Below are 26,953 nucleotides of genomic sequence, written 5' to 3' on the forward strand. Positions count from 1 at the left end.
CAAGGGTGCATGCAGCATCCTCCTGAGAAGGGCCTAGGGAAATTGGGGCCAGACCAGAGAGGCCATGGGCCCTGGCAGAGACCTGGTTGGGCTCAGAGCAGGCTAATCTGGAGGATCCAAGATGGCGCTAGGACCAAGGGCAGGCAGGGTGGGAGTCCTTGTTTGGACGTTAGCCATGTGGAAGGCAGCAAGGCCCAGAACTTGAGGCTCCCTCAGGCACATGGGCCATGAGCAGGACAATCTTTCAGACTTGGTGCCCAGGGGGCTCCTGACCAGCCTTTGTTGAACTGGACCAGCCCAGGAAAGCAAAGGTTTCTGAGCATGACCCATTTCCTGCCCCCTCCCAGGTGACTATTGACACCCGCAGGCCCACACACCCTGGCTCCAACCAGTACCAGTGCTCTATTTAAATTAAGTAAAATGTTCTTCATCATCTCTCAGGTCTTCGGACCATTTTGTTCGACAGCAGATGTCCTGAGATGCTCAGCACCAGATGGCAGTAGACATTCCATGGCTTCCTGGGACCCTCCAGCCAAAAGACATTCTGACTGTGACCCACACAGGTGAAAAGTGCCCTGGACTTGGGGGCCTGAAGATTTGGGGAGGCTTCCAGGGGAGGCAGACAGGAGCCTAGTACATCAAGGTCATCCACAACCAACACCACCAAAGAGTGACGAACTAATGGTCACAGACATCTGCCCTGCAGCTCTGGGAAATGTGTGCCAGGCACTGGCAAGAGGTTCAGCATTGAGGGCCTGGCCCTCTGCATATGGCACAGTTCCCTGCCCGGGCTGCCCAGGTGGGTAGGGAGAAGAGAGAGAGGCTGGCACTGGTGGTGCAACTGCAGAGAGCCCCAGAGGCTGTTGTGCAACACCCAGAATGGGGCTCAAATGACCCACAAGACACCTAGAATGATTCCCGTAGTGTCCATGTCATCTCCCAACAGAGGTGCAGGAGCAGGACACATTCCCTAATATGCCCCAAGTCTCAGTGCCAGGTGGGCTTACTTTTGAAGCCCTCACCCAGACCCCCAAGATGTGCTTCGTTACCTGCACCTGCCTATATGGCCAGCACTCGAGGCCCCACACTGCACCCTACAGAGCCAGGCAACCAGGCTGCCTGTGGAGCCCTGGGCACGGTCCCTCAGGAAGCCAGATAAGAAGCAGCTTCCAAACATACACCGATGTGAACCGGGAGAGGGTGGCAACAGCTCAAAGCTCAAAGCCCCACGAGGAGAAGCGAACACAGGTCTCTCCAGGAGTGAGCTGAGATAGAGGGACAAGGAGTAAATGGTCATGGTGGGCCCAGGAGAGAGTGAGGAATAGACACACCTGTGCCCATGGATATGAGGACGGCTGGTGAACTAGAGCCACAAGCTTCCTCTTCCTTGGAATGTGGCCACTTCAAGCATTTGGTGAAGACTATGGACTTTTCCCAGAGAAAAAGTAGAAAACACATGGGCACACACATACTTGCGCACACATACACAGGCACGCTTTTCCATACAACCTCATGGAGCTTCTAGAGCTTATGAACCCAAGAAGACAGCCCCTGAAGAGAGGACGTCAGATGTATTTTGTGCATTAATAAGAACAAGTATTATTAATCACTTTTTGCTTCCTTACTTATTGATTTTCTGTCTCCTAGGCTAGACTATAAGTTCCATGAGAGCAGAAACCTGGACTCTGTCATTCTCTGAATCCCCAGTACCTAAAACAGAACTTGGCATACAGAAGGCACATAATAAATACTTGCTGGTTGAATAAACAGATCTAGAACTTTCCGCTTGCGCACTCAGAAGCCGCTACGGCCTTGCTCTCATTAATCACCAAAGTGGCGTGGGGCTAACCACAGAAAAGATGTGAACTTCTTTATGAGCTGGACTCGGCAACTTCAGACTCCCTGGCACCAGAACTAGACCCTGGCATCAATTCCACATCAGCCTCCTCAGAAGCAGACAGCCCTGGAGCCAATCGCTAGCCCTTCCTGTTGGGAGTCTGGGCTGAGACGGTAGGGCATGCAGAATTCCAGGGTCTGCAGGTGCTGCCTGGAAGCCTTGCCCTGAGGACACTGCCCACTGGCCCTGGAGCCTAGCATGTGTACCTCTGCCTCTGGGCCTTGGTATTGCAAGGCAGTGGTGGGGGTTCCACACTGCTCACCATTGATATCCACTAATGAATTTCTTTGTGGAAAGGAACAAACTGCTCCACAGTGAGACTGGCCAAGGCCGCCCCAGCGTGCAGGCTGGTGTCTCGGGCATGCTAATTACTGAGCTGTCTGAGTACATCTGATCAGCCTCCCCCACCACTGTTCCATAACCGACACGCTGATCTGTCCCCACCTGATGGCTTCCAAGCAGGCCGGGGACCTACTAATCAACCCTAATGTGGACAGTTGAGAAAGGAAGAAAATTATAACCCTGAGATTAAACACCGTGATGTCAGCTCCTAGAAGATCGTGATTCACTTAGCTTCCTTTGTAGTGCATTTCAAGGACTATTAGCTGAAATCGCTCATTGCATTCAGGTCCCCAGATATAATCCTGGCTGTTCCACTCTTTCTTTCCCATGTGTGACAGAATTCCAGCAAGCCAGCATGACACAATTGTGTGGTGGACGTTATACAGGTGGATTATCAAGCTAACACACCTTTGGAAAGCATAAAGGGTATGCAATTGTTTGAACGAATTCAGGCATGATCATTTTCTTAGCATGGAAACACAACCCCTGTGATGGGCAGCAGGGTATCTGGAAAAGGCAATGGAATTTGTTTAACAGCTTTATGGTAGTATAATTGATGTGCAATAAATTACAAATACCACAGTGTACAATTTAAAATATTTTTGACATACATATCACCACAGTCAGGATGGTGAACATATTCATGACCCCCCCCAAGTTGTCCTTATGCCCCTCTCTGTTCCTTCCTACACACACCCTGTCCCCAAGCAACCACTGATCTGCTTCTGTCACTATAGAATTATCACTATAATTATCACTATAATTCTAGAGTTCAATATAAATGGAATCATTCAGTATATATTCTTTTTGGTCTTCTTTCGCTTAGTCTAATTGTTTTTAAATTCATCCATGCTGTTGCTTTTACCAATAATTGTCTCCATTTTATTGCTGAGTAGTATTCCACTGCACAGATGCACCACAATTTATCCATTCACTTGTTGATGAACACTTCAGTTGTTTCCTATTGGGGGCTATTACAAATTCAGCTGCTATATAAGTTTTTGTGTGGACAGGGGCAGCTGGGTGGCTCAGTCAGTTAAGCATCTGACTTTGACTCAGGTCATGATCTCGTGGTTCATGAGTTCAAGCCCTGCCTCAGGCTCTGTGCTAACAGCTCAGAGACTGGAGTCTGCTTCAGATTCTGTGTCTCCTCCTCTCCCTGCCCCTCCCCTGCTCATGCGCTCTCTCTCACTCTCTCTCTCTCTCTCTCTAATGCTCTCTCTCTCTCTCTCTTTCTCTCTCAAAAATAAATAAACATTTTTAAATTTTTTTAAAGAAGTTTTTGTGTGGGCATAGGCTTTCATTCCTACAAATAGAATGACTAATATGATAGGTGTGTGGCTTGTATAATAGGTAACTATTTAAGGAACTGTGAAATGCCTGGGTGGCTCAGTTGATTGAGCATCCAACTCTTGATTTTGGCGCAGGTCACGATCCCAGGGTTGAAGGATTGAGCCCCATGTCGGGCTCTGTGCTGAGCATGGAGCCTGCTTGAGATTCTCTCTCTCTCTCTCTCTCTCTCTCTCTCTCTCCCTCTCTCTCTCTCTCTCTCTCCCTCTACCCCTCCACAGCTTACGCGCACTTTCGCGCACACACACGTGCTCTCACTCTCTCTCTCTCTCTCTCAAAAAAAAAAAGAAAGAAAGAAAGAAAAAATAAAGAAAAGAAAAAAAAACCGTCAAGCCCCTTCTCCAAAGGGGCAGTGCTATTTTATATTCCTAGCAGCAGTGTATAAGAATTACAGTTGCGGGGGCGCCTGGGTGGCGCAGTCGGTTAAGCGTCCGACTTCAGCCAGGTCACGATCTCGCGGTCCGTGAGTTCGAGCCCCGCGTCAGGCTCTGGGCTGATGGCTCGGAGCCTGGAGCCTGTTTCCGATTCTGTGTCTCCCTCTCTCTGCCCCTCCCCCATTCATGCTCTGTCTCTCTCTGTCCCAAAAATAAATTAAAAAAAAAAAAAAAACGTTGAAAAAAAGAATTACAGTTGCTCTGAACCTCACTAATGCCTGGTATTATCCTCCTTCTTTAATCTCAGCCACTCTAATAGGTACGTGGTAGCTTTTAGTTGCAAATTTTTTTAGTTTATTTATTTATTTTGAGAGAGAGAAAGTGCATGTACGTGAGCAGGCATGGGGGGTGGGGAGAGAGGTGGCGGGGTGGGAATCCCAAGCAGGCTCCACACTGTCAGAGTGGAACCCGACACAGGGCTGGAACCCAGGAATCTGCAAGATGATGACCTGAGCCGAAATCAAGAGTCAGATGCTTAACTGACTGAGCCACCTGGGAGCTACTTTAGGTGCAGTTTTAATTTGCATTTCCCTAATCACTAAGAAGCATCTTTCCATGCGCCTATTTGCCATCCATATATCTTTGTTTGTAAAGTTGTATTCAAATATTTTGCTCATCCTTCATTATGGTGTTTGTTACCACTGAATGTTAAGAGTTTTCTACCTTCTATATATGAATCCTTTATTGGATATGTGATTTGTAAATATTTTCTCCCAGGCTGCGGTTTGTCTTTTTATTCTCTTAACAGTGCCCTTCAAAGAGCTTAATTCTTAAAGAGGTCTTAATTTTCATGAAATCCAGCCTGTCAATTTTTTTTTTAAGGATTGTGCTTTTGGCGTTTTATCTAAGAAATCTTTGCCTAACCTAAGGCCACGACAATTTTCTATTGTGCTTTCTCATAGAAGCTTTATAGTTTCAGACTTTTCACATCTGTGATCCATTCTTCACTTATTTTTTATATATAGTACAAGGTAGGGATTGAAGTTTCTTTCTTTGCACAAAGATATTTGCTTGTTCAAGCACCATTTGTTGAAAAAAATATACTTTCTCTACTGAATTACCTTTGTGCCTCTGTTGAAAATCAATCATCCATATATGTGGGAGTCTATTTTGGGGTTCTCTATTCTGTTCCAGTGGTCCACCTGTCTATGTTTACAGCAAAAACACACTGTCTTCATTAATGTAGCTTTTTAATATTCTGAAGTCATGAAGTTAGTTCTGCAAATTTATTCTTCCTTTTCAAAGTGGTTTTGGCTATTTGGGGTACTTTGCATTTCCTTATTAATATTAAAATCAGTGTGTCAATTTCTACTCCACACAAAAGCACACTGGGATCTTTATTGGGATGCAATGAATCCATAGAGTAATTTGAGAAGAATTGATATTTCAATACTAATGAGTCTTCCAATCTGTAAACATGGTGTATCTCTCCATTGATATATGTCTTCATTTCTTTCAGTAATGTTATATAGTTCTCAGTGTACGGGTCTTGCTGATTTTTGTCAGATTGATCCCTAAGGATTTCACATTTTTATGCCATTATAAATAGTATTTAAACAGTATTGTTTTTGACTGCAGTCATCGATTCCTAGCATATAGATATAATTGATTTTTGTTTATTGATATTTTTTACATTGTAATGTTGCTAAACTTATTAATTCTAGTAGCTTTTTTATAGATCGCATTGAATTTTTCACCTAGATGATCATGTCATCTGTAAATAAAAAGTTTTAATTTTTCCTTCCTAATCTAGATGTTTTGTTTTGTTTTGTTTTGTTTTGTTTTGTTTTGTTTTGTTTTTGGCCTAATTGCACTGGCTAAAACCTCAGATACAATGTTGAACAGATACAGTGAGAGTGAACCTTTCTGTTTTGTTCCTGATCTTAAGGAGAAAGTACTGTCTTCATCATTAAGTAGGAGGTTAGTTGGAGGTTGTTCATACATGCCCTTTATAAGATAGAGAAGTTCCCATATATCCCTAGTTTGCTGAGGGTTTTAATAGAACCAGATGTTGGATTTTGTCAACTGCTTTTTTTCTGAAGCACAATCATATGGTTTTTCTTTTTAAATCTGTACTCATGGGGGAATCACATCAATTGAATTTTTAGTGCTAAAGCAAGCTTGCATCACTGGACTAAGTAAGCCCCACTTGGTCATAATACATTATCCCTTTTATATGCTGTTGATAACATTTTGTTGAGGTTTTTATGGGTCTGTGTTTATAAAAGATAATGGTTTAGTTTTTTGGTAATGTCAGTTTTAGTATCAGAGTAATACCAATCTCATAGCATTCCCTTCTCTTCAATTTTCTGGAGGACCATATAAAATTGATAATATTTATTCCTCAACTATATGGCAGAATTCAAGAGTGAATCCAGCCTGGTCTGGAGTTTTCCTTCTCACAGATTTTTTAACTATATATTCAATTTCTTTATCAGATAATAGGACTGTTCAAATTTCCCATTTCTTCTTGAGGGTGTTTTAGTAGTTCGTGTCTTTCAAGAAATTAGTTCATTTCAGCTTGCTTGTCAAATCTGTTGGTGTAAAGTTTTTCACAATAATCCCTTATTATTCTTTTAATGCCTGTAGAATCTGTAGTAATGTCACTTCTCTCATTCCTGATGTTGGTAATTTGTGCTTTCTCTTTTTTCCTGATCAGTCTGTCTAGAGGTTTATCAATTTTATCTTCAGGAAGAACCAGCATTTGGTTTCATATATTTTCTCTATTGTTTTTCTGTTTTCTATTTCTTTGCTTTCCACTCTGACCTTTTTTTTTCTTCTACTTATTCAAATTTCATTTGCTATTCTATTTCTAGTTTCTTAAGTGGAAGGTGAGATCATTGATTTGAGACCTTTCTGCCTTTCTAAGAGGCAAAAGAACTTGAAGCCACATAGACATCAGTTTTTGTAACTTTTTGGCTACATGACCTTAGTCTAATTAAAATAACATGTCTGAACTTCAGTTTTATCATCTGGAAATGGGAGCAAAAGTACCTACCTTTTTTTAAAGTTTATTTATTTATTTTGAGAGAGAGTGTGTGCACAAGTGGAGGAGGGGCAGAGGGAGAGGGAGAGAGAGAATCCCAAGCAGTCTCTGCACTGTCAGGAAAGAGTTCAGTGTGAGGCTTGAACTCACACCGTGATATCATGACCTGAGCCAAAGTCAGACACTCAACTGACTGCGCTACCCAGGTGCCCCGAAAGTACGTACCATTTAAAGCTGTTATGAGAATTCGTTGAGATCGAATTTCAAACCCAGGACCAAATTTTAAATCCAATACTAGCACAGTAATTCTTCAATATGTGCTTCTTACCTTCCTATCACAAGCAATCATCCCCATCACCTCCTTGGGTGACACCTAAGGGCATATAAGTACCCCACAGCCACAGATACAGAAATTGATGCAGTCACAAAAGTCCAGCAGACCTGATCTATTCATTCAGAGAGTGCAGAAACCAACTCCCAAACAGAACCACCTGTTCCTGTGGATTAACTTTAGAGGTACAACCAGAAACCCAAAGACAACGTTCCATGACACCAATGGGCTTTGTGGGCATCCCAGAGAATAACCAAGAAAAGGTATCCCTAGGCCCTTTCAACTCACCTTAGCATTTAAACCTTCAATTAAAAATCCTCAGAGAGGGGCACTTGGGTGGTTCAGTCGGGTAAGCCTCCAACTTTGACACGGGTCATGATCTCACAGTTAGTGGGTTCGAGCCCTGTGTCGGGCTCTGCACTGACAGCGCAAAGCCTGCTTGGGATTCTCTCTCTCTCCCTCTCTGTCTGCCCCTCCCCCCTTCTCAAAATGAATAAATAAACTTTAAAAACAATCCTCAGACAGCACAGATCTTTATGGATTGTAGTAGGGAAAATATGGTCTGGATCTGTGACCTCAGACTAGTTACTTAATCTTCCTGAGGCTCAACTTCATCACCGGCAAAATCCGAGACATAGATGGAGTACCTTACCCAAGTTTGCATTAGCTACAAAGGGTGGCCTCAGACAGTCTGCACCAGAGCCCAAGTGCTAAACCACCATCCACTGCTGCTAATTACACTATCCTCCCAGGGTTTCGTGAGATTTAATGAACATATCCAAGAGGCCCAACACTGAACAAGGCCAGGAAATGTGAGATCCCGGGAGGAACCAGAGGACCGGGGAGCCACAGGCAGAACAGGTGACATTCGCGGCAGCTGCACAGGTGGGGAGATGCACTGGGGCCACTCTTGGGGCTGCTCTTGTTCCAGTGGAGATATTTACACTGCAGGAGGCACCACGTCTGCTCGGGCTGAGCTGAGCCTCGAGCTGATTTGCACCTGGAATTGACTATTATTGATTCATTTCCATATGGCAGCTTCATGGGAGAATTAATTCAAGAAGCGCCCACCACCCATTTCTAAGAGCTACTACTCTGCACCTGCTACCTAAGACGTGCGAGTAGAGATGCCAGAGCCATAGGAACCACCACAGTCCTACTAGTGGTAGGGAACTAAGAAGAAGAGATCCGCCCACAGTCCACTGATTGGTGATGGTTGATCTGGGTAGAGACGAGGGTCTCCAGGCTTTTGCCCTGCCCTGTCCTGCCCATCTTTTGCAGGCCCAGGAGACAGATCCTCAAAGAGCACTGATGAGTGACACATACATGCTTAAAGTGACACATGGGACAAAGTGAATATTAGAGTGAGCATGTGTGGACACACACACACACACACACACACACACACACACAGAAAAGGAAGCTGTGGCTGTTCCACCGACAGATACCTCAAGAAAATGTCAGTGGTGCCCTCAGGGCAGGAAGGTGTGCACAAAGGGGAGGGTGTGCAAAAGGGAATTTGATTTTTAGTTTGTACAGGTCAGTGTTTACCCCTTCACATATTCTCATTGCCAGAGAAACCTATTTACTTTGGGGAGCCACTGAGAGCCCTTGCTTTGGTGCTCTGGGTGAGGGGGGAGCTTGCAGCTGATGTCACCTTCCAGGCCCTTCATTTTTGCCTGCAAACTTACCTGACTTTATCTGCCACAACCCCCAGACTCAGACATTTGATGCTTTACTCAGGCCCGTCTCCTCCCAGGGAGACCCCTCCTTGTCTCCATCCACCCAAATCCTCCCTGAGCATCAGGGTCCAGCGTGGGTTTCCTCGTGATCCAGCCCCAGGCTGGATCCACTATACCCTTAATAATCCTCTGCGTCACCATCTCGTCCCCACCTCGAAGCAGACAATAAATAATGGAGAGTGGGACATGCGGTGTGGCACTAAACTGAGTCCCCAAAATAAAAAGCCCTGATGTGTGTAGCACCTGCTGATCTCCATGGTGTGAATACTCACACATGGCCGATTTCTGCTACCAAAGTGCTGTCACTGAGAAGAGGCAGCCCAGTGGTCCTTGTAAGCCCATGCACAGGGTTCCAGGGGACCATGCAGACCTCCACCCCTCACTGCCCCTGTCCCAACACAGGTGGGGGTCCAAGCCTCACTGTGTCATGGCCACAGCCTGGCTTTATGGCCAGGGCCTCTGGTCACCGCAGCTCCAAAGTGGACCCCCTGGGCGGAAAGCTCCCACAGCCCCTGTTCCAGTACTGGCTGTCCCTGGCACACCGGCCCTGTCCTGCAGGTCCACCTGCTACCTCATACTCACTTTGATCTCCCCCCACCACAACAAGCCAGGAAAACTGGAAGTTCGCAGAAGAATTTCACCTTGAGCTGCCCTGTGCCCTCCAGGGAAACCTTGTGCCGATGTGGAAGGAGGGAAATTTATTGATCTTCCTCAGTGACTGTTAGCAAGATTCATAGCCGTGGAATACATTCATCTGCACCTATGACTCTAATTACCACAGGCATCTGAGATGCATGTATGTGTGCATGCATGCTCGTGTGTGTGTGTGTGTGTGTGTGTGTGTGCGCGCGTGTGTGTATATGAGCCTCCAGATCTCTGGTCCTTTTACTTCTGTTACATCTAACCCATTTCATAAAATAAGCATTCGCTCAGTAACTCCTCCATGCTCCCAGCTCCCTTAGGGTGGTCCCTCTGGGAAGTCTCTGCTCCCACTTGGCAGTCCTGGCTCCAGGACCATCTCTCCCATTTGTCTCCTAGCCCTGGGTGTCCTGGTACCTTCCTACAGTTGTTAGTCTGGGATGCTTCCACATCACCCCTGCCAAAACGTGTCAGTGGCTTGCCATGTTAAACTCCCCCCTCTGAAGGACACAGAGTGGGCTGGGTCTCCCTGACTGCACCCCGCCTAGTAGCCAGGACACGAGGAGTCTCAAGGAATAATGAGAACAGGCTGGAGAAAGGAGGTGAGGGACAGACCTTGAAGGTCATAGGACCACCTGAAGGGATCTGAACTAGGCTCCTGAGGAGGAGGGGTGCCACTGTCAGGCTCTAAGCAGAGCGCTGAACTCAGGAAGGTGACTTTTGGTGGCAGGGTGAAGAATGAATGGATGTCTTCCGAAAGGTACAACATGTGAATCCACACCACACACACACACACACACACACACACACACACACACGTGCGCGCGCGCACACACACGCACACAGGCTCCCAAGAGACCACACTCTTCTCCAATACCCTCAGAAAGCAAAGTGGACAAAGGTGGAAACAACCCAAATGTCTACTGACAGAAGAATGGCCAAACAAAATGTGGTCTGTACACACCATGGAACATTATTCGGCCTTAAAAACGAAGGAAGTTCCCACACATACTATGACATGAAGGAACCTTGAAGACATGGGGCTGTAAAATAAGCCAATCACAGGCAGATAAATGCTGTGTGATCCCACCTGTGAGGTACCTAGAGCAGTCAAATTCACAGGGACAGAAAGAGGGTGGCTGCCAGGCACTAGGGGGCACTAGTGTTCACTGGGGACACAGTTCTGGTTTTACAAGGTGAAGAGTTCTGGAGATGGATGGTGGTGATGGCTGCTCAACACTGGGAATGTACTAAATGTACTGAGCTACACACTTGAAAATTACTCCAATGGTAATTTTTATATTGTATATGCTTTACCACAATAAAAAAAAAAAAGGCAAAAAAAATGCAAAGTGGGAAGTTCCCAGTGTTGAGAGATGATGCAAAGATCTTGGGAGAAGGGGAAGCCTTTGATTATGACTTGTCACCCAAAGACTCTTGCCCCCATTGGAGGTGAACTAGGAACAAGGACCTTTCCTGCCACAGTGCCCCTGGGGGACTCTGAGACATGGGAGAAGTCCCTTCTAGTCCAGACCAGCTCTGACTGGTGGACAGCTCCTAATTCCTGAACCACCTTTCTTGACCAGAGGCCCTGCTCCTGGGGCAACTTAGAGTGGACTGGACTCCACAACTCACATCAGCCCTGCCCCCAGGCCCATCCACTGCTCCTCCTGAGAGCTTGGGGTCCCTCCTCTACACCCTCATATCAGCCTGAACTCATCAGCACCAGACAGGTGTGATCCCTTCAAAGCAAGACACAGGGACCACCCCCCCCCCCGCCACTGCCCGCCCCCACTGAGCGACCCAAATTCCCAAATCATTTCTCACGACAGCTGCGGCTGACCTCAGAGGGCCCCTGCTCCATTTCATCTGGTTCTCTGATTTTGGATTTTGGCCCTGAATTTCTGCCTAATCACATTTCTCCTCAGTAACATCGCAGCCAAGAATTTATCTTCCTCCAAGCCATCAAAAAGCCGGGGACCAGGACAAGGTCTGTTCTCCTCCAAAACACTTCTCTCCCTGTGTGCCTTATTTTGGTACCTGGCAGCTCACCACCATCCTTCTAGATTCCTAATTAGAAAACAGAGTCCCCTGGAACTCGGCAACCCTGCTTTCTAGCAATACATCCCACAGAAATACGCAGACACGTGCACGAAGCTGTACGTTCCACGCAGAGCCGCCTGCAAGTGCACAGTAACTAGAAACCACCTAAATGAGGAAACGGATCAATAAAGCCCACAGTCCACCCTGCGGAATGCTGGGCGGCAGGTGACGAGAGCAAGCGAGAGCCAAGTGGGCCGGCACGGAGTGAAAAGCTCCAAAGCACCCCAAGCGGAAAGCTCGACACAAAACAATACACGAAGCGTGGTCCTGCTTCTGCTTTTGAAATGAGCCACGTGCATGAATGTGAACATCTGCACGTATGTGTGACGTGACCAGGAAAGTCCTCTAATTACCTCTCAAGAGGAGAGCAGGTATGTGGGAGAGGGAGAAGAGGGAGCGTGGAGGGCGTATAATTTTCCTTGATGCCCATGTCGTTTGCGTTTTTTCAACAAGAACAGATTCATTTCCTGTGTTACTTACAGAATTATAAGTATCTTCAAGGAAAAGAAAGCAGAGTGGTCTACCTTTCCATGTTTCCTCACCTCCCTTAGGATACACAGCCCCTCAGCCACCTGGTTGGGCACTCCATGTCAGTCCTTGATCCCAGAGACTAGACTCCAGCCAGGCATAAACCTAGGCCAGCCCAGAACATCTCTGTTTTCTCTCAGTCTGGGCCCCACACCTGCCCTCCACCCCCTGCCCAGGCCTCCTCACTCCAACAGGACTCAACTCAGCTCCAGCAGGCCTCCCCAGGCTCTGCCAGGTGGGCAGAGCTCACCCCCTACAGCTCAAATGGCCCTCATCGCTCGACCTCCATCACAAGCCTTGTCCCCGCTCATGGCAGTTACCCTTGGGGCCAAGGAGGCAAAGGCCGCACCCATCTCACTCACCTCCAGCTCTCCACACAGCACCTGGGCCTCACACAGCACCTGGAGTTCAATGGGCATCTGTCCGATGGAGCCAGACTGACTGGGTACAGGAGGCCCCGCTCTGGACAACCAAGAACGCCAGAACAGGTATCCACAGATTCCATGACCTCTTTCAAAGCCAGCCTGCAGGAAGCTCCCATAGGGCAGTCCGGCCCCTGCCCTCTGGGGCTCTCCTGGTCCTGCAAAAATGGGACCTGCTAGGGACCCACCAGACCATGAGAGGGCTATACTCTGAACAGTCAGCGAACTGGGCTCGACTGAGAAACAGCCAAACAAAGCCCACCTCTGCACGTGCTTTAAAGCGAGCCAGGGCACCAGGGTGGCTCAGTCAGTTAAGCCTCCAACTCTTGGTTTCAGCGCAGGTCATGATCTCATGATTCATGAGTTTGAGCCCCGCATCAGGCTTCATGCTGACAGCGTGGAGCCTGCTTGGGACTCTCTCTCTCACCCTGTCTCTCTGCCCCTCCCCCACTCACTCTCCCTGTCTCTCTCCCAAAATAAGTAAATAAAAACTAAAATAAATAAATAAATAAAGTGAGCCAGAGCTACCGCCCATCTGTCCTCGGTCCCGATGGCATAGATCCGGTTGCTCTGGGGGAATCCTTTGAAGTGCTGCAGAAGCCTGGTCCCTCTGAAGAGCCAGTTACCCGGCTTCTTTCTTCCGGAAGACTCAAAGCCCTGCAAGCCTCCCTTCCTTGCTGCCAAGAGAAGGTGGTTGCGGGGGTCCCTGCCACCCTCCCAGCCAGCACAACCACGGTGGCCCTGTCTTGATTTTCTAACTGCCACTTTCTTAACCTCAGCATCTGTGAGCCTCATTAGAAGGCTCTGCAAACCCTCTCCGGATGTGCACAGGAAAGAAACAAACAAACAAGCCAACAGGCAGACAAGGCAACCCAAAACAATTAAACCAAAAAATTAAAAGACAGCATGCCAGGCCGATGTGAGGAGGTAGGTAAGGACAGCAGGCAAGTCCTCATGGGCACGACATCAGGCCACTTGGAAGATGACTTCCAGCAAGGAATTGGATAAACAGAAACCCACAGGGAAAGCAGTGTGTCAGGTGTGACCCTAGCTTCTGGTTCTGAGTGGGCTTGTCACCACTCCCAGAGCCTCCAGTGAGGTGGACAGCTGCCACCAAAATCAAAACTCCCAGTCTTCTTCTTACAATGGAGAATGGCCATGCAATGCAATTTTGTGCAATTTCGTGCAATTTCAGCTTTTTCACATTCCAGGATGAGGCGACCAAGGAGGTCAGGCTTCCGTTCTCAAGCATTGCCGCCGGGCAGGAGAGTTCCCACAGGAGGGCAGGCCTCCGTGTCACAGCACACATCTCACATCAGAAGAGGGGAAAGCCGACCACGGACACGAGTCACCCCTGGCCAGGCCACCTGAGTCTGCATGTCCCAGCCCCACCCACCCTTCTCACGGATGCCTCACTTCCCAGCACTTGGTCATGTAAACTGCCGGCCCCCCCAAACCTCCCTCCTGTTGAACACGCCATTTCACATACTGATTGTTCCTGGGATTTCCTTGCCCCCTCCTCTGCCCGAAACCCTCCTTGCTCCCAGCTATAATTCAAACTCCACCATCTCCCTGGGCAGTTTGTTCAGCACTAGGCTCAGAGGCCAATAAGCTGGTGCTGTCCTGGGTACTGAGGAGGAACAGGAACAGTGAAAAGTGGCCTGGGGTCACCGGGAGCTCCATCCTTCAGACCCAGCATTTCATTTCGACTTCCCCAGAACCCCTGAGGTAGGCATCTTTATTATCCCCATTACCGAAGGGAGAAAACTAAAGATGAAAAAGATTTGTCCACGTGCCCAGAAATAAGTCTGAAGAAGGCTGAGGCAGGAATGACACCCAAGTCCTCCAGCAGGCTCCCCACAAAACCAAGGCAGACACTACAGCCTTCATCGTGATATGAACATTTGTTCCTCCTGGGAAACTGTGGAGAGAACTTTCAGGTGAACTGAGCCTGTTTGAACTCTCGTCGGGCCCTGGCCTCCAGATACACAGAATCTCCCTACACACATGCCAAAGGAGGAAAATATAGGCAGAAATTCAGTGGGCTGAACATACTGGTTCACTGCTGACACTGGAGGAGGCCGAGTCTTTGGCTTTGTACATCTTTGGAGTCCATAGAAATTATGTATCACTGTTGTAACTGGAAATTTTAGACAGACTTCCAGTTATGGAATGAGTAAATCAGGGAATGAAAGGTACAGCACAAGGAATATAATTTGTAATAATGTTATACATTGACAGAATGCTGCTACATTTGTGGCGAACACACCATAACATACAGCCTTGTCCAATCACACTATGGTGTACCTGGAACTAATGTAACATTGTGAGTCAACTATACTTCAATTTAAAAAAATCTCAAATAGGGACACCTGGCTGGCTCAGTCGGTTAAGTGTCTGACTCTTGATTTCAGCTCAGATTATAATCTCACGGTTTGTGAGTTCGAGCTCCACATGGGGCTCTGGGCTGACAGTGTGGAGCCTGCTTGGGATTCTCTCTCTGCCTCTCTGTCTTCCCCTCCCCTGCGCTCGCTCTCTCTCTCTCTCTCTCTCTCTCTCTCTCTCTCAAAAATAAATAAATAAAATAAACCTTAAAAAAAATCTTTTAAAAAAATCTCAAATAGGGGTGCCTGGGTGGCTCAGTCGGTTGGCATCTGACTTCAGCTCAGGTCATGATCTCACCGTTCATGAGTTCGAGCCCCACGTCGGGCTCTGTGCTGACAGCTCGGAGCCTGGAGCTTGCTTCAGATTCTGTCTCCCTCTCTCTCTGTCCCTCCCCACCTCTCTCTCTCTCTCTCTCTCTCTTCTCTCTCAGTAATAAATAAACATTAAAATTTTTTTTTAAATCTCAAATAAACAAATGCTTCCTAGAAGAATAAATGGGCAATGAAATGTCCCAAAATACAGATTCCTTCATTCACTCGCTTGTCGAATATTTAATGAGCACCTACTATGTTCCAGCTGCTGTTCTAAATGCTGACTATGCAGCATCATTCAACAAAACAGACCAAATCCCTGCCTGTACAGAACTCACATTCTAGTTGGGGTAAGACACACATCAAAAAATAAATAAATGGCAGTGGATTTAATGAAAACAAATAAGGTAGGAAGGGAAAAGGGGTGCCAAGAGGAAAAAGAGTTCATCTTCAAAAGAGTTAGTGAGGGAAGGCAGATGGGATTAAAGCCAGGCCCTGAAGGTGAGGAAACAGCCTGAAGATATATAACTTCTTGGTGGGAAGAGTGTCCCAGCAGAGAAAACAGCCAGCACAAAGGTTCTGAGGCCAGACTGCATCTGGTATGTTCACATAGCAGCAAGGAACTAGAGTGGAATAGATAGGATTGGGGGGAAAGGGGCCATGACAGTGGGCAGGACATGAAGGCAGGGCAGTGGCTGTTACTCCCGTACAAAATGGAAAGCTCCAGTGGCCACAGTGGACCTTTGGGTTAACATCTCAGGTTCCCACAGGACACTTCACACCTTCACACCTTCGGGTGCCCCAGTACCTTCCTGCCTCCTGAGACTCCCAAGGGGAAGGTTGTTCCAAAAACTGTTTCAGAGATCCTGTCCGGATGCAAGCCAAGCCAGTCCCACCAGCCGCCCTCCCACAGAACCCTGCTGTAGCCTCCAGCCAGCCAGGTCAGTGCTGAGCACCAGACAAGAGAAACCCACTTCCCAGGCCTCAGCTGAGATCCCCTTGCAAAAGGCAAAGGAAAACTTTTAAAGCATAAGGTCCCAACCCCACTACTGTGTGCCAAGCACATGCTAAAGGCCAGGTGCCACCACCAGCCTAGGAGGGAAGTGCTGTGATGCGCATCTTACAGACCAGGAAAACCAAGACTTCAAAGGGTACACGGCTCCCCCAGGATGCAGTAAACAGTGCAGCAGGGACTTGAACCTAGTTCTTTCTGACACTACAGCCTGTGTTCACAATCACCCCAATGAGAAGGCTTCTCTGTCCAGTGACCAGATGTCAGAGCTCTCATCCTGGCTGGAGACGGCTTTGGCCTGAGTACCAGCCACGGTTGCCAAAGGGCTTCCCTGTCTCCCCTTGCCCCTCCCCTGCCATCCACACCTCCCAGTCCCACTCCCTCTCTCCTGGCCAGCCACACTGACACTCTAGGTCCCTAAGAACCCTCTTTAGGAACAGAAAGGCAGCTACAGGGAGGCTGCACATGGGCCCCAGGCACAGGGTCTGTGGCCACCCAACCAGTGCTGAAGTGACTGGGGCCAAGGACAGGTGACCTACAATTCTTTCTTCAAAACATATGTTGCTATATCTGGCAATATTCTACCCCTTCATTGGGTTGGTAGTTACTCTGGTGCACACATCTGTCAAACCCATAATATCACACACCTAAGGAGTATATTTTATTGCATGTCAGTTACACCTCAATATAGTTCATTACAAAAAATGAAGGCGCTCTCGTGACATTGCTGGGTCCTGTTAGGAAACAGCCATGCTTTCCCTGACAGAACGGTAGGAGGTGATTTAACTGAGGCCTTGAAGAGGACACGGTATTTCATTTCACCGAGGGGCGGGGGACAGATCCAATCTGAGCCAATGGTCTTCCCAGATGTTGGGGCCACATCACATGGTACTCTTCCTGGAATTCTGGCATTTAACAACAAAACCTATTTCCTCTTGTGTGCTGGGGTCAATGGGATCCAAGCAATCAGGACCAGCAGGAGAGGGTTGACAATGGGGCCATACCTGTCTTCCAAGGGGGACTTTCTGGCATGGTGTAGAAGAGGAAAGCACAGAAGGTCTGGCCAAGTTCTTGCTGTGGCGGCTACTGTGGCCTCCAGCTGCACAAGGGGGCATATGTGGGGGCCAGTGCAGGCTTGTCTTCCCGTTCTTTATCCATGCCTGTATCAGGCCTTTCCTCCCATCCCCAGATGCACTCTGGAATCTGGCAGAGGGGTGAGGGAACTTCAGACTTAATGAACTTTAATCTTCTAGGGAATGCTACAATTAACATGCCCTGAAGTATAGTTGCTTTGTAATTAGATGGAAGAACAAAACCCAAAACACTCGTCCTGGTAAAGTTATTGTCGAACTTCTTGGTAGGTTTCCTAGCAATTAAACTCACTTACTCATTTCATCTAGAAAAAGCATTTATTACTTCAATTTAAACTAATGCCATAATGATACAATGTGTGTTATTAATGAGATCCTCAGTTGTCTGGCCTGCTTTGCCAGGGGCCAGAAAGAAGACGCTGTTGGTGCAGAGCATTAAAACAGCATTTGGTCTGGGGTGTCTGGGTGGCTCAGTCAGTTAAGCATTGGAGTCTTGATTTCTGCTCAGGTCATGATCTCACAGTTTTTCAGATCCAGCCCCACACTGGGCTATGTGCTGACAGTGCAGAGTCTGCTTGGGATTCTCTCTCTCCCTCTCTTTCTCCCTCCTCCCAACTCTCTCTCAAAATAAATAAATAAACTTTTTTTTAAAAATAGCATTTAGTCCAAATGATTCTTTCTTCTGGGGAGTTTCACTTCAAGAAGACTCAGGGGTAAGGTCCAATGGCTGACGGATGTTTGCTATGAAAACCAGTCAGGCTGTCCGGCTGAGGAGGTGTGATGGCTCACTAGAGCCACCTGTGACCATGTAGTGAATGTCCCCTGCAGGCGAGACACCTGACCCCCAAACTCTGTCTCCCTATGTACCAAGAACACAACCAAGATGTGGTCCAGGCCTCAGAACAAGCCACAGCAGAGATTCACCAGCTCAGAGGCCAAGAGAAAAGAAGCAGCAATGGGGCCCCGCACTGGCCACAATTCCTGAGTAAATAAGTCTGACCGAGCACTTAAACATGTGCCAGGCACTGGTCTGAGCCCTTTGCATGTATTAACTAAATTAATCCCCACACTGACCCTATAAGCAGGGATCGTTATTTTATCCCCACTTTATAAACAAAGACACTATGGCACGACTTGGGGGATATGCCCATTGTCACAGCTATAGAAGCAGAACTGGGATTCAACCCCGGCAGACTGTTCTTGAGCCCATGCCCCTAACCGCTACATTCAAGGTAATCCTGAGCCAGAGTGGAGGGGCAAAGAGCTGGACCTCTCACGGCAACCCTCTGCAGAGGCCCTGTCGCCACACCCAGTCCTCCGATGGAAGAGCGCCAAGTACCTCCACTCCCGGTTCCCACACACAGTTTGCTATTATCACACAGACCACCTGCTTTGTGCCACAAACTCCGCTGAGTGCTTGCTCTCATAGCCTATGAATTCCCATCCCCTTCCAGAGGTGTGGAAACTGAAGCTCCGAGAAGGTCTCCATGGGCAGTAAGAAGGAGGGAGGGGTGGCAAGCCACATTTTTTTTCTGTTTACTTATTTTTTGTACTTGGTACAAAACTCAAAAGGTATTTTTTTTAAGTGCTGTGAAAAGGAGATCTCCCGTGCCTGTCCCAAGTCATTGTGTTTCTCTCTCTAAAACAACATTTCACCACACGGATGGTGTGTGTACTCAAATACATATACACAAGCTTGCTTTTACACCGAGCAACCCTCCACACCTTTGTTCTCACTTTGCTAGTGTCAGCTAACAGCGTCACGTGTTCGAACTCTTGCCTCGCAGTACATAAAGAACTAGTATTCAACTATATATGTATATCCTAATAGATTAACCAATTTGCTGAAGATGAGCATTTAGGTTGTTGGCAATTTCTGCTGTTACCAACAATGCTACAATAAATCTTTGTGTATTAAGAAGAGAGTCTACCTGCAGTGTTTGCCATGCGGACCCAGAGGCGGTGAGCACAGCCGTGATACCCAGCTTTGGGAATCAGACGTGGCCAGCCCCCTGTTCCTCAGCTGTATGACCTAGAGTGAGCCTCTTTACTTCTCTGAGCCTCAGTTTCCCCGTAAAACAGGAATGGTGCGAACCCACCTGGAAGTGTTGCCAGGAAATGATGTAAGCTGGCGCTGTTAAAGTGCCTGCATCGTGCTTGACGCAGAGCGAGGGCTGGAGAGACAGGAGCTGTTACTCACTGACACCTAAGTCAGCTGGGGCATTCAGGTCCTGCCTGCAGCTTGGACTCCAGGCCTGGGGCTTGTCCTCAGTCTAATCACAGTTCCTCTCTATGCGTTACTTCCTTCTCTTTCATGAGCAGCCAGTGAGTCTGGACACAAGAGCTGAAGGACTGGGGCCATCCAGAGATGAAGACCCCCATGTCCTCTATCTGCCCTCAGGCCTCTGAATGGGCATGAAAAATAGGCCCAACGGCACCACCCGAGGTAGCAAGGTACAGCTTCCAGGGATTTCTGGGGGTCCTAAGCTCACTGTGAGCCTCTAAGGCCTGCCTGGACTATAGTCCAGCCTCACCCCTGGCCACTAACCACAATCCAGGCATATGATCGGTCTCTTCTTCACTGCTTCCAGGCCTTCCAGTGTGCTCTTCCCTCTTCCTGGGACACTCTTCCTACTCTCCTCCCTTTTGCTCCCAAGCCCTTTGTTTACCCAACTCCTAATAGTCCTTAAGTCGTTGCTTACATGTCACCTCCTGCAGGAAGCTCTCCTTAACCACCTTGCCACAGGCTGCGCAATCACCACCAAGAACAAGATTGGCCCTGGGCCATGGCAGAGTCATGGAGGAATGTCAGGCCACGGCTTCAGGGAAAGAGGCAGTCTAGCATCAGGAGCCACATGTGTCTTATGCTGGGACCTAACTGTAGGTACCCAGCCAGGAGGGCAACATCTGTCCTCAGTGCAGAGAGTGAGTTTTTGGAAGGAGAATATGACATTTGGGCAGGGAAGGACTCCTTAAATGAAAAGAAAAAGAGCTAACTGTATAAAAGGTGAATAAATCTAACAACAATATAATATAGAACTTCTGTGCATTAAGACAACTAACTGACAGAAGTTATCTCCCATACTTAAAAAAGAAAAGTCTCAATGTTTTGAAATGGGCAAAAATTTTAAATGGTAAACAGGCATTTCATAGAAAACAAAAATAGTTCATAAAGATAGGAAAAAATGCTCAATTTCATCTGTTATCAAGAAAATGTAAATTTAAATCATACTAAGATACCATGTCACATGAAAATCTTAAAAGTAAAAAGAATACCAGGTGTCGGTGAGGTTGGGGAGCTTTGAGAATTCTGGAACGTTGCAGACAGCAGTGTAAACAGGTAGAGATGCTTTGCAAAACAATGTGAAATAACCTAATAAATTGAAACATGCCTGGATAAAATACTCCAGCAATTCTGCTCCTCAGGATGGACTTTCAAAAAACTCTTTCACAAACTAGTGCAGCCACTCCAGAAAACAGTATGGAGGTTCCTCAAAAAGCTAAAAATGGAACTACCCTACGATGCTATAATCACACTACTGTGTATTTACCCAAAGAATACAAAAACACTAATTCAGAGGGATACAAGCACCCCAATGTTAAAGCAGCATTAATTACAATAGCCTAGATATGGAAGCAGCCCAAGTGTCCACTGACTGATAAACGGATAAAGAAAATCTGCTATATTATACAATGGAATACTACTCAGCCATAAAAAAGAATGAAATCTTGCCATTTGCAATGACATAGAAGGAGTTACAGAGTATTATGCTAAGTGAAACAAGTAAGTCAGAGAAAGACAAATACCACACGATTTCACTCTTATGTGGAATTTGAGAAACAAAACAAATGAGCAAACGGAGGAAAAAAGAGAGAGACAAACCAAGAAATAGACTCTTAACTGTACAGAATGAACTGATGGGTTATCAGAGGGGAGGTGGGTAGACAGATGGGTTAAATAGGTGATGGGGATTAAGGAGTGCATTTGTTGTGATGAGCACTGGCTGATTAAAATAAAAACTTTAAAAAAAAAGAAATATTGAGAATATTTAAAACTTTAAACTTTAATAAATTAAAATGTGAATAAGTAAAAAAAAAAAACCTCTTGCACAAACATCAAAAGAAAAGTACAAGAATGTTCTAATTAGCATTATATGCAATAGCAAAAACCTGGAAATAACTCAAATGCCCATAACAATAAAATGGATAATAAATCAGATGATACTATGCAACCATAGAAAATGATTGAATACACCTGAATTGGATGAATGGCTCTCAAAAACCTAATTTTGAGTGAAAAAGGCAGTCACAAAAGTGTATAGAAGTGCTATTCCATATATTTAAAGTTCGCAAACAGGCCAAACCTAAGCAATATGTATTTCAGGATCCATACCTGTATGATAAACTATCAAGAAAAGCAGGGAACTGGCTAGCACACTATCAGGTTAGTGGTTGTGTCCCCTCAGTAAAGGAGGACATGATAGGAAAGGGACGCACATGGTTCCTTTACATTTTTTAAACTGGTATGGATTCATGGGAGTTTATTTATTATCATTCTTGTAACTTGGCATATACATTGTTACCATGTGTGACTTTTGGTTGCTTTTAATAATTTAAAAACTAGCACAAGGGGTGCCTGGGTGGCTCAGTCGGTTGAGTGTCTGACTCTTGATTTCAGTTCAGTTCATGGTATCGTAGTCTGTGAGATCGAGCCCCGTGTTGGGCTCTGAGCTGACAGCACAGAACCTGCTTGAGATTCTCTCTTTCCTCTCTCTTTCTCTGCCCCTTCCCGGATCATACTTGCACGGGCTCGCTCTCTCTCTCTGTCTCTCTCTTCTCTCTCTCTCTCAAAATAAATAAATAACCTTTATGTATGTACATACGTACATAAATACATAAGAGCACAAATAGACAGTGGGCACTCACGCAGATCCTGACCCACCCCCAGCCTGCAGGCTGGTCCAGGGGCCAAGAGCAAGCTGCTGCACACTGGAGACGCTATAGAGAAAAGAGCTCTGGTGTCCCGACTTCACATCCCAGCCCTGTGTAGCTTTAGCCAACTTCCTCTGTTTCTTTATCTGTGAAGAGTTCTTAGCAAAATCATCGTCCGTGGTGGGGACACGGTGAATATTTGTTGAATGAATGAGTCAAGACATCCAAGATTCCATCGTAACTACCACCCTCATCCAAATGTATTCCTGAGGGGGAAATAGTGGCTACAGCTTCTAACACCCACCTCCCCACACACACAAATGAATATCCCAGAATTTGAAGTGGCACATCAGAAAGTTCTCTGTTCTGTTCGATCCAAACTTTTGGTATTTTAATGTTACAGATTTTCTCTCCCAAATGTCAGCTTCTCTTCTATTTTTCCTTTCACTGTCACAACAAGCATACAAGTATTTTCAATGGAATTTTACCAAATGGCACATCTAACATTTTGTAAACTATATACATGCACACTCCTCTTCTCGCCCCTCTGCCAAGTTCTGTCTCAGGGCCCAGTGATTTTGCTTCTTTGACCCTCATCTCCTGATTCAAATGTCCAGTCCTAAGGTTCCACCCAGAGCAGATTATTCCTGGGCTTAAAGGGAGGCCAGGGGGCAAATGAGGAAGCATCAGGCCTCCTTAAGCAACAGGGGGAGCTTCTGTGTGACATTCACTAAAGCCCTGAGCACACCAGCCTAGGAATGCCAAGTCCATTCCAAATCACTCTTCCTTCCTTCTTGGCATCAACTTGCCCGGCTGGGGACAGGAAAAGGAAGCTGGAGCCTAGCAAACCCCAGATTACAAAAATAGGATGGTGTCTTGGCTAAGGGCGTGGGCATTAAGGTCAAAAATAACCTCTCTGGGCGTCATGTTCTTTATCTGTAAAACACAACAATAATCCCACCTCAGAGAGTTATTGAATGGCATAAATATATATATATATATATATATATATATATATATGTAATATACATTTAATATACATAAAGATACTTGCAGATCAGCATTTAAAAAAAAGTTGCCATATCCCCAAACCACTTCTGTTTGACTTTGGAAGGAATAAAACAGTCTTTACACTCAATTTGCTTTTTAATTGGGCTCATCTGCAGCTAGTGCTGCAGTGGTGGGGTGGAGGAGGGGACCTAAAGAGCTCTGGAGGCACCATTTGTCTTGGGCATATCAGCAGTGTAAGCCCACTTACTACTCTCAGACAGGCCAATGCCAGCCATGCTGAGAAAGCACTCACAACCCGCACTCATGAGCTGGGGATACCGCATCAAACAGCACATGGGTTGGAAAACAGGCCAGAGACTAGACTGTTGCATGAGCAGCACAGCCAGGACAAGCAGTGGAAGTCAAAGTGGTTACAGTTTACAGAGAATATTTTGGAGCAGAAACCTGGCCTCAGAAGCTGTCAAGTCAGCGGACCGACGTCCAGGGCCCACAAAGGTAGGAGGTGTTGCACAGAATCCAGTGAAAGAGCTTTGGTCTCCAGAAAGCCTAAAGCCAAACAGATCAGCACCCAGGACAGCGACAATCAAATGTATGGCAGCACTGAGACATCGCATTCACCCCCACCATCCAGATCAGAATCAGCAAACATAGCAGGTTGCCGCCAGTCCCTCCCCTGCACCACGCAAACCTCATGGAGGAGTCATGGCATTTTCTATGGCTGAGCCCACATACAGCCTCAGAATCCTTCTGAATCCTTCCCAATACAGCTTTCAAGGCTCAACCAGTTGCTGGTCTATTAGAGGAAAGCTATTGGTTTACCCTGTCTTCATGGAATCACTGACAAAGGCCAGTCTGGTTGAAAACTAACTTCAAACCTCACCAAAGGTAGCAAAAGTATCCAAGTCAGAAAAAGAGGCACATCTTTAGGCTTGATTGGAGGTGTGGGGTAGGAGGGGAGAGATGAGGGGCAGGGAGGTGTGTTTGCAGAATGAAACATCCTAGCCCACCTCCCCCACCTCAGAGGTCAGACTACCCGGTGCCTTGTCTTTCTTCCCATTTTTTCCTTTGTCTTCTGTGAAAATTGCTTGAAATATCCATGTCCTCATAAATTAGATGCTTCATTCACACACTGATAATTTCTTGGGGCCAACTCTGTGCCAGGCATGGTACTAAGCAGCAGGGACACAGTAGTGAATAGCACCTGGCCTGCTCCCCCGGAGCTTACAGCCTGGTGTGAGAGTCAGTGTCCATCAACAATTAACCCTCATTAGTTTGTCAGGACAAGCTAATAGCAGGCCAAGAGAGTGAGATGTGTACCTCACACATGTAACCAAGGAGCCAGCTCCATAGGAAAGAGAGGAGCCTTCAGACAGGTAGGGATCAGGGCCCCTTTCCTTGGAAGTTCCCACCTCCCAGGCCTTGGGGAAAACCAAGGCTTGAAAAGTTCCTGTAGGCTACAGCACAAAGGGAACAAAGATGTTGGAATAAGGGGGGCTAGGGGGCTTACAGACCCTACCCCACAGCATCCTCCAGCCCTGGCGGTGTCCACACCTCCCAACAGCCCAGCCTCAGAGCAAACTGGATGCCTGGGTTGAAACATCAGTATGAAGCATTCTCAGGGAAGGCTGAGCCTCTGAGAGACACCCTGTGGGCTCCAGGGGGCTATGCCATGACCTCCAATGCCCCCCCCACCACCACCCAGGGCCAGAGATTGAATGCAGGTGGGAGGGAGAGGTCAGGCCTTGGACATAGTCTAGTTCAAGTGCTTGAAGCCTTGAGTCACCCTTGTCTCCATCACCACCTCATTTCACTTCAGCACAGTGACTGTTTGCTCTTCTAATTCCTCCTGGAAGACTCTAAACAGCATATTTGCTCAAGAGCTGGGGACAACATTCCAGTCTTAGAGAAGCAGAGTATTTAGGCAAATGCAAACATATGCTGGTTTCTCTTCTTAGTTACATTCTTGGCAAAGGAATTATTTCACCAAGAGACAAATCAGGACTTTCGAGGGCCCATTCATTCCAACCTGGCCCCAGCAATGGGACTGCTGACCCTTACCATTCCCCAGACCCTTTAAAGACATGTAATGTGAGTGGCAGCAGCTATAAAAGGGTGGCACAGGGATCCCTGTGAGGGAACTACTCTATGTCCTGACCCTAGTGGTCACCTAGTGGTGATAAAATTGCACAGAAGTGAATACAGACACCCAAGTGCCTATAAACTGGAGAAGAATGAAAAAGGTCTCTGGATTGCATCAATGTCAAATGCTGCTTATGATATGATATGAGTTATGCAACGTGTTGCCCATGGGGAACCTGGGTGAAGGGTGCAAGGGATCTCTCTGTATTATTTCTCATAATTGCATGTGAATCTCAGTTATCTCAAAAGTAAGTCTTTTTTAAAAAAGCACATAATGCGGAAACCGTTTCATCTTGGGAGTAGGACTGGCCTGTTTTCACAGAGCAGCCATAAGAAAACCTAAAACTATTTCTCCAAAGCCCACTTTTGTGCATTTTTAACAAAGTATGATTTTTTTTTTCACATGGGAGGTCTTCAAAAAAGCCACATTCAGCGACATCCACATGACCTTACCTGGCCCCATGACCCTTAGGGTGCCCCTCCTCTGACCTATGCCCCAGCCTGTGACTCTGAAACTCAGGGCAGACCATGGTAGAGGGAGACAAGGGGCTGGGAGGGCCAGGTGACTGTCCAGTGTGAAGGACAGTCTTTGAAGAGGAGTCTTCTGGGAGGACCGTGCTGGCTGGCCTCCGCCTCTACCTATATGCAGCCCTTCGGATCCCTGCCAGCAGTTTATTAATATTTTATTGAAAACTCTAAGATGATTCAAACTTCAGCTGTCATGATAAGGTGTCGTTGCTAGGCAACATTCGTGCTTGTCTACAGATCTGTTTTTGCAGCTCTTCCCCCACTGGCAAAGCTCAAGGTTAGGCCCTAGCACCCCGAGACCCATACCGCTCAGACCCCCAACCACCATGTGCACCCAGCCCACTCTGAAGCACTCAGCCACCAGCCAATGGCCTGGCTCACGGGTCTCCCAATGCCCAACGTGCCTCCCAGGAGCCACAGAGTAACCCCTGCCCCCAACTCACCATACTCGCTGTCGTAGAACATGACAAACTTCTGCCAGCGCAGCTCTGTCACCAGCCTGAGCATGACGTCATTGAGGCGCACGGGCGGTCTGGAGGCCAGCGTGTAGGCCTCACCGTCAGGGCTGGGGTTCAGGTGGCAGGCAGTGCGCGGAGACCCCCCTGGGTTGCGCTGGACAAAGAGGTGTGGGATATGCATCGCATCTGTGAGTGACTGCAGGGCGTTGGCAGACGCACAGCCAGTGGACGTGACCAAGGCCAAAATCCCCTGGGTCATGAGGTCACAGGCTAGAAAGAGAGGGAAGAGAGAGGGAGGGGTCAGCACGGGGA

At 47.1% G+C, this 26,953-nt stretch overlaps 1 protein-coding gene across 4 annotated transcripts in view; it reads right to left on the bottom strand.

Annotated features, from left to right (window-relative positions):
* Positions 1-26,953, bottom strand: part of GRID1 (glutamate ionotropic receptor delta type subunit 1) — a 703,858-nt gene that overhangs the window by 518,066 nt on the left and 158,839 nt on the right. For 3 of the 4 annotated variants that reach the window (XM_058696895.1, XM_058696897.1, XM_058696898.1), the window contains exon 3: positions 26,627-26,911. The exons of the other annotated variant lie outside the window; for it this stretch is intronic. In XM_058696895.1, the coding sequence (XP_058552878.1) occupies positions 26,627-26,911 (285 nt within the window). The remainder of the gene's footprint in view (positions 1-26,626; positions 26,912-26,953) is intronic. 4 annotated transcript variants of the gene reach the window in all.

This window comes from Neofelis nebulosa, chromosome 13 (assembly GCF_028018385.1).
Source record: "Neofelis nebulosa isolate mNeoNeb1 chromosome 13, mNeoNeb1.pri, whole genome shotgun sequence".
NCBI lineage: Eukaryota > Metazoa > Chordata > Mammalia > Carnivora > Felidae > Neofelis > Neofelis nebulosa.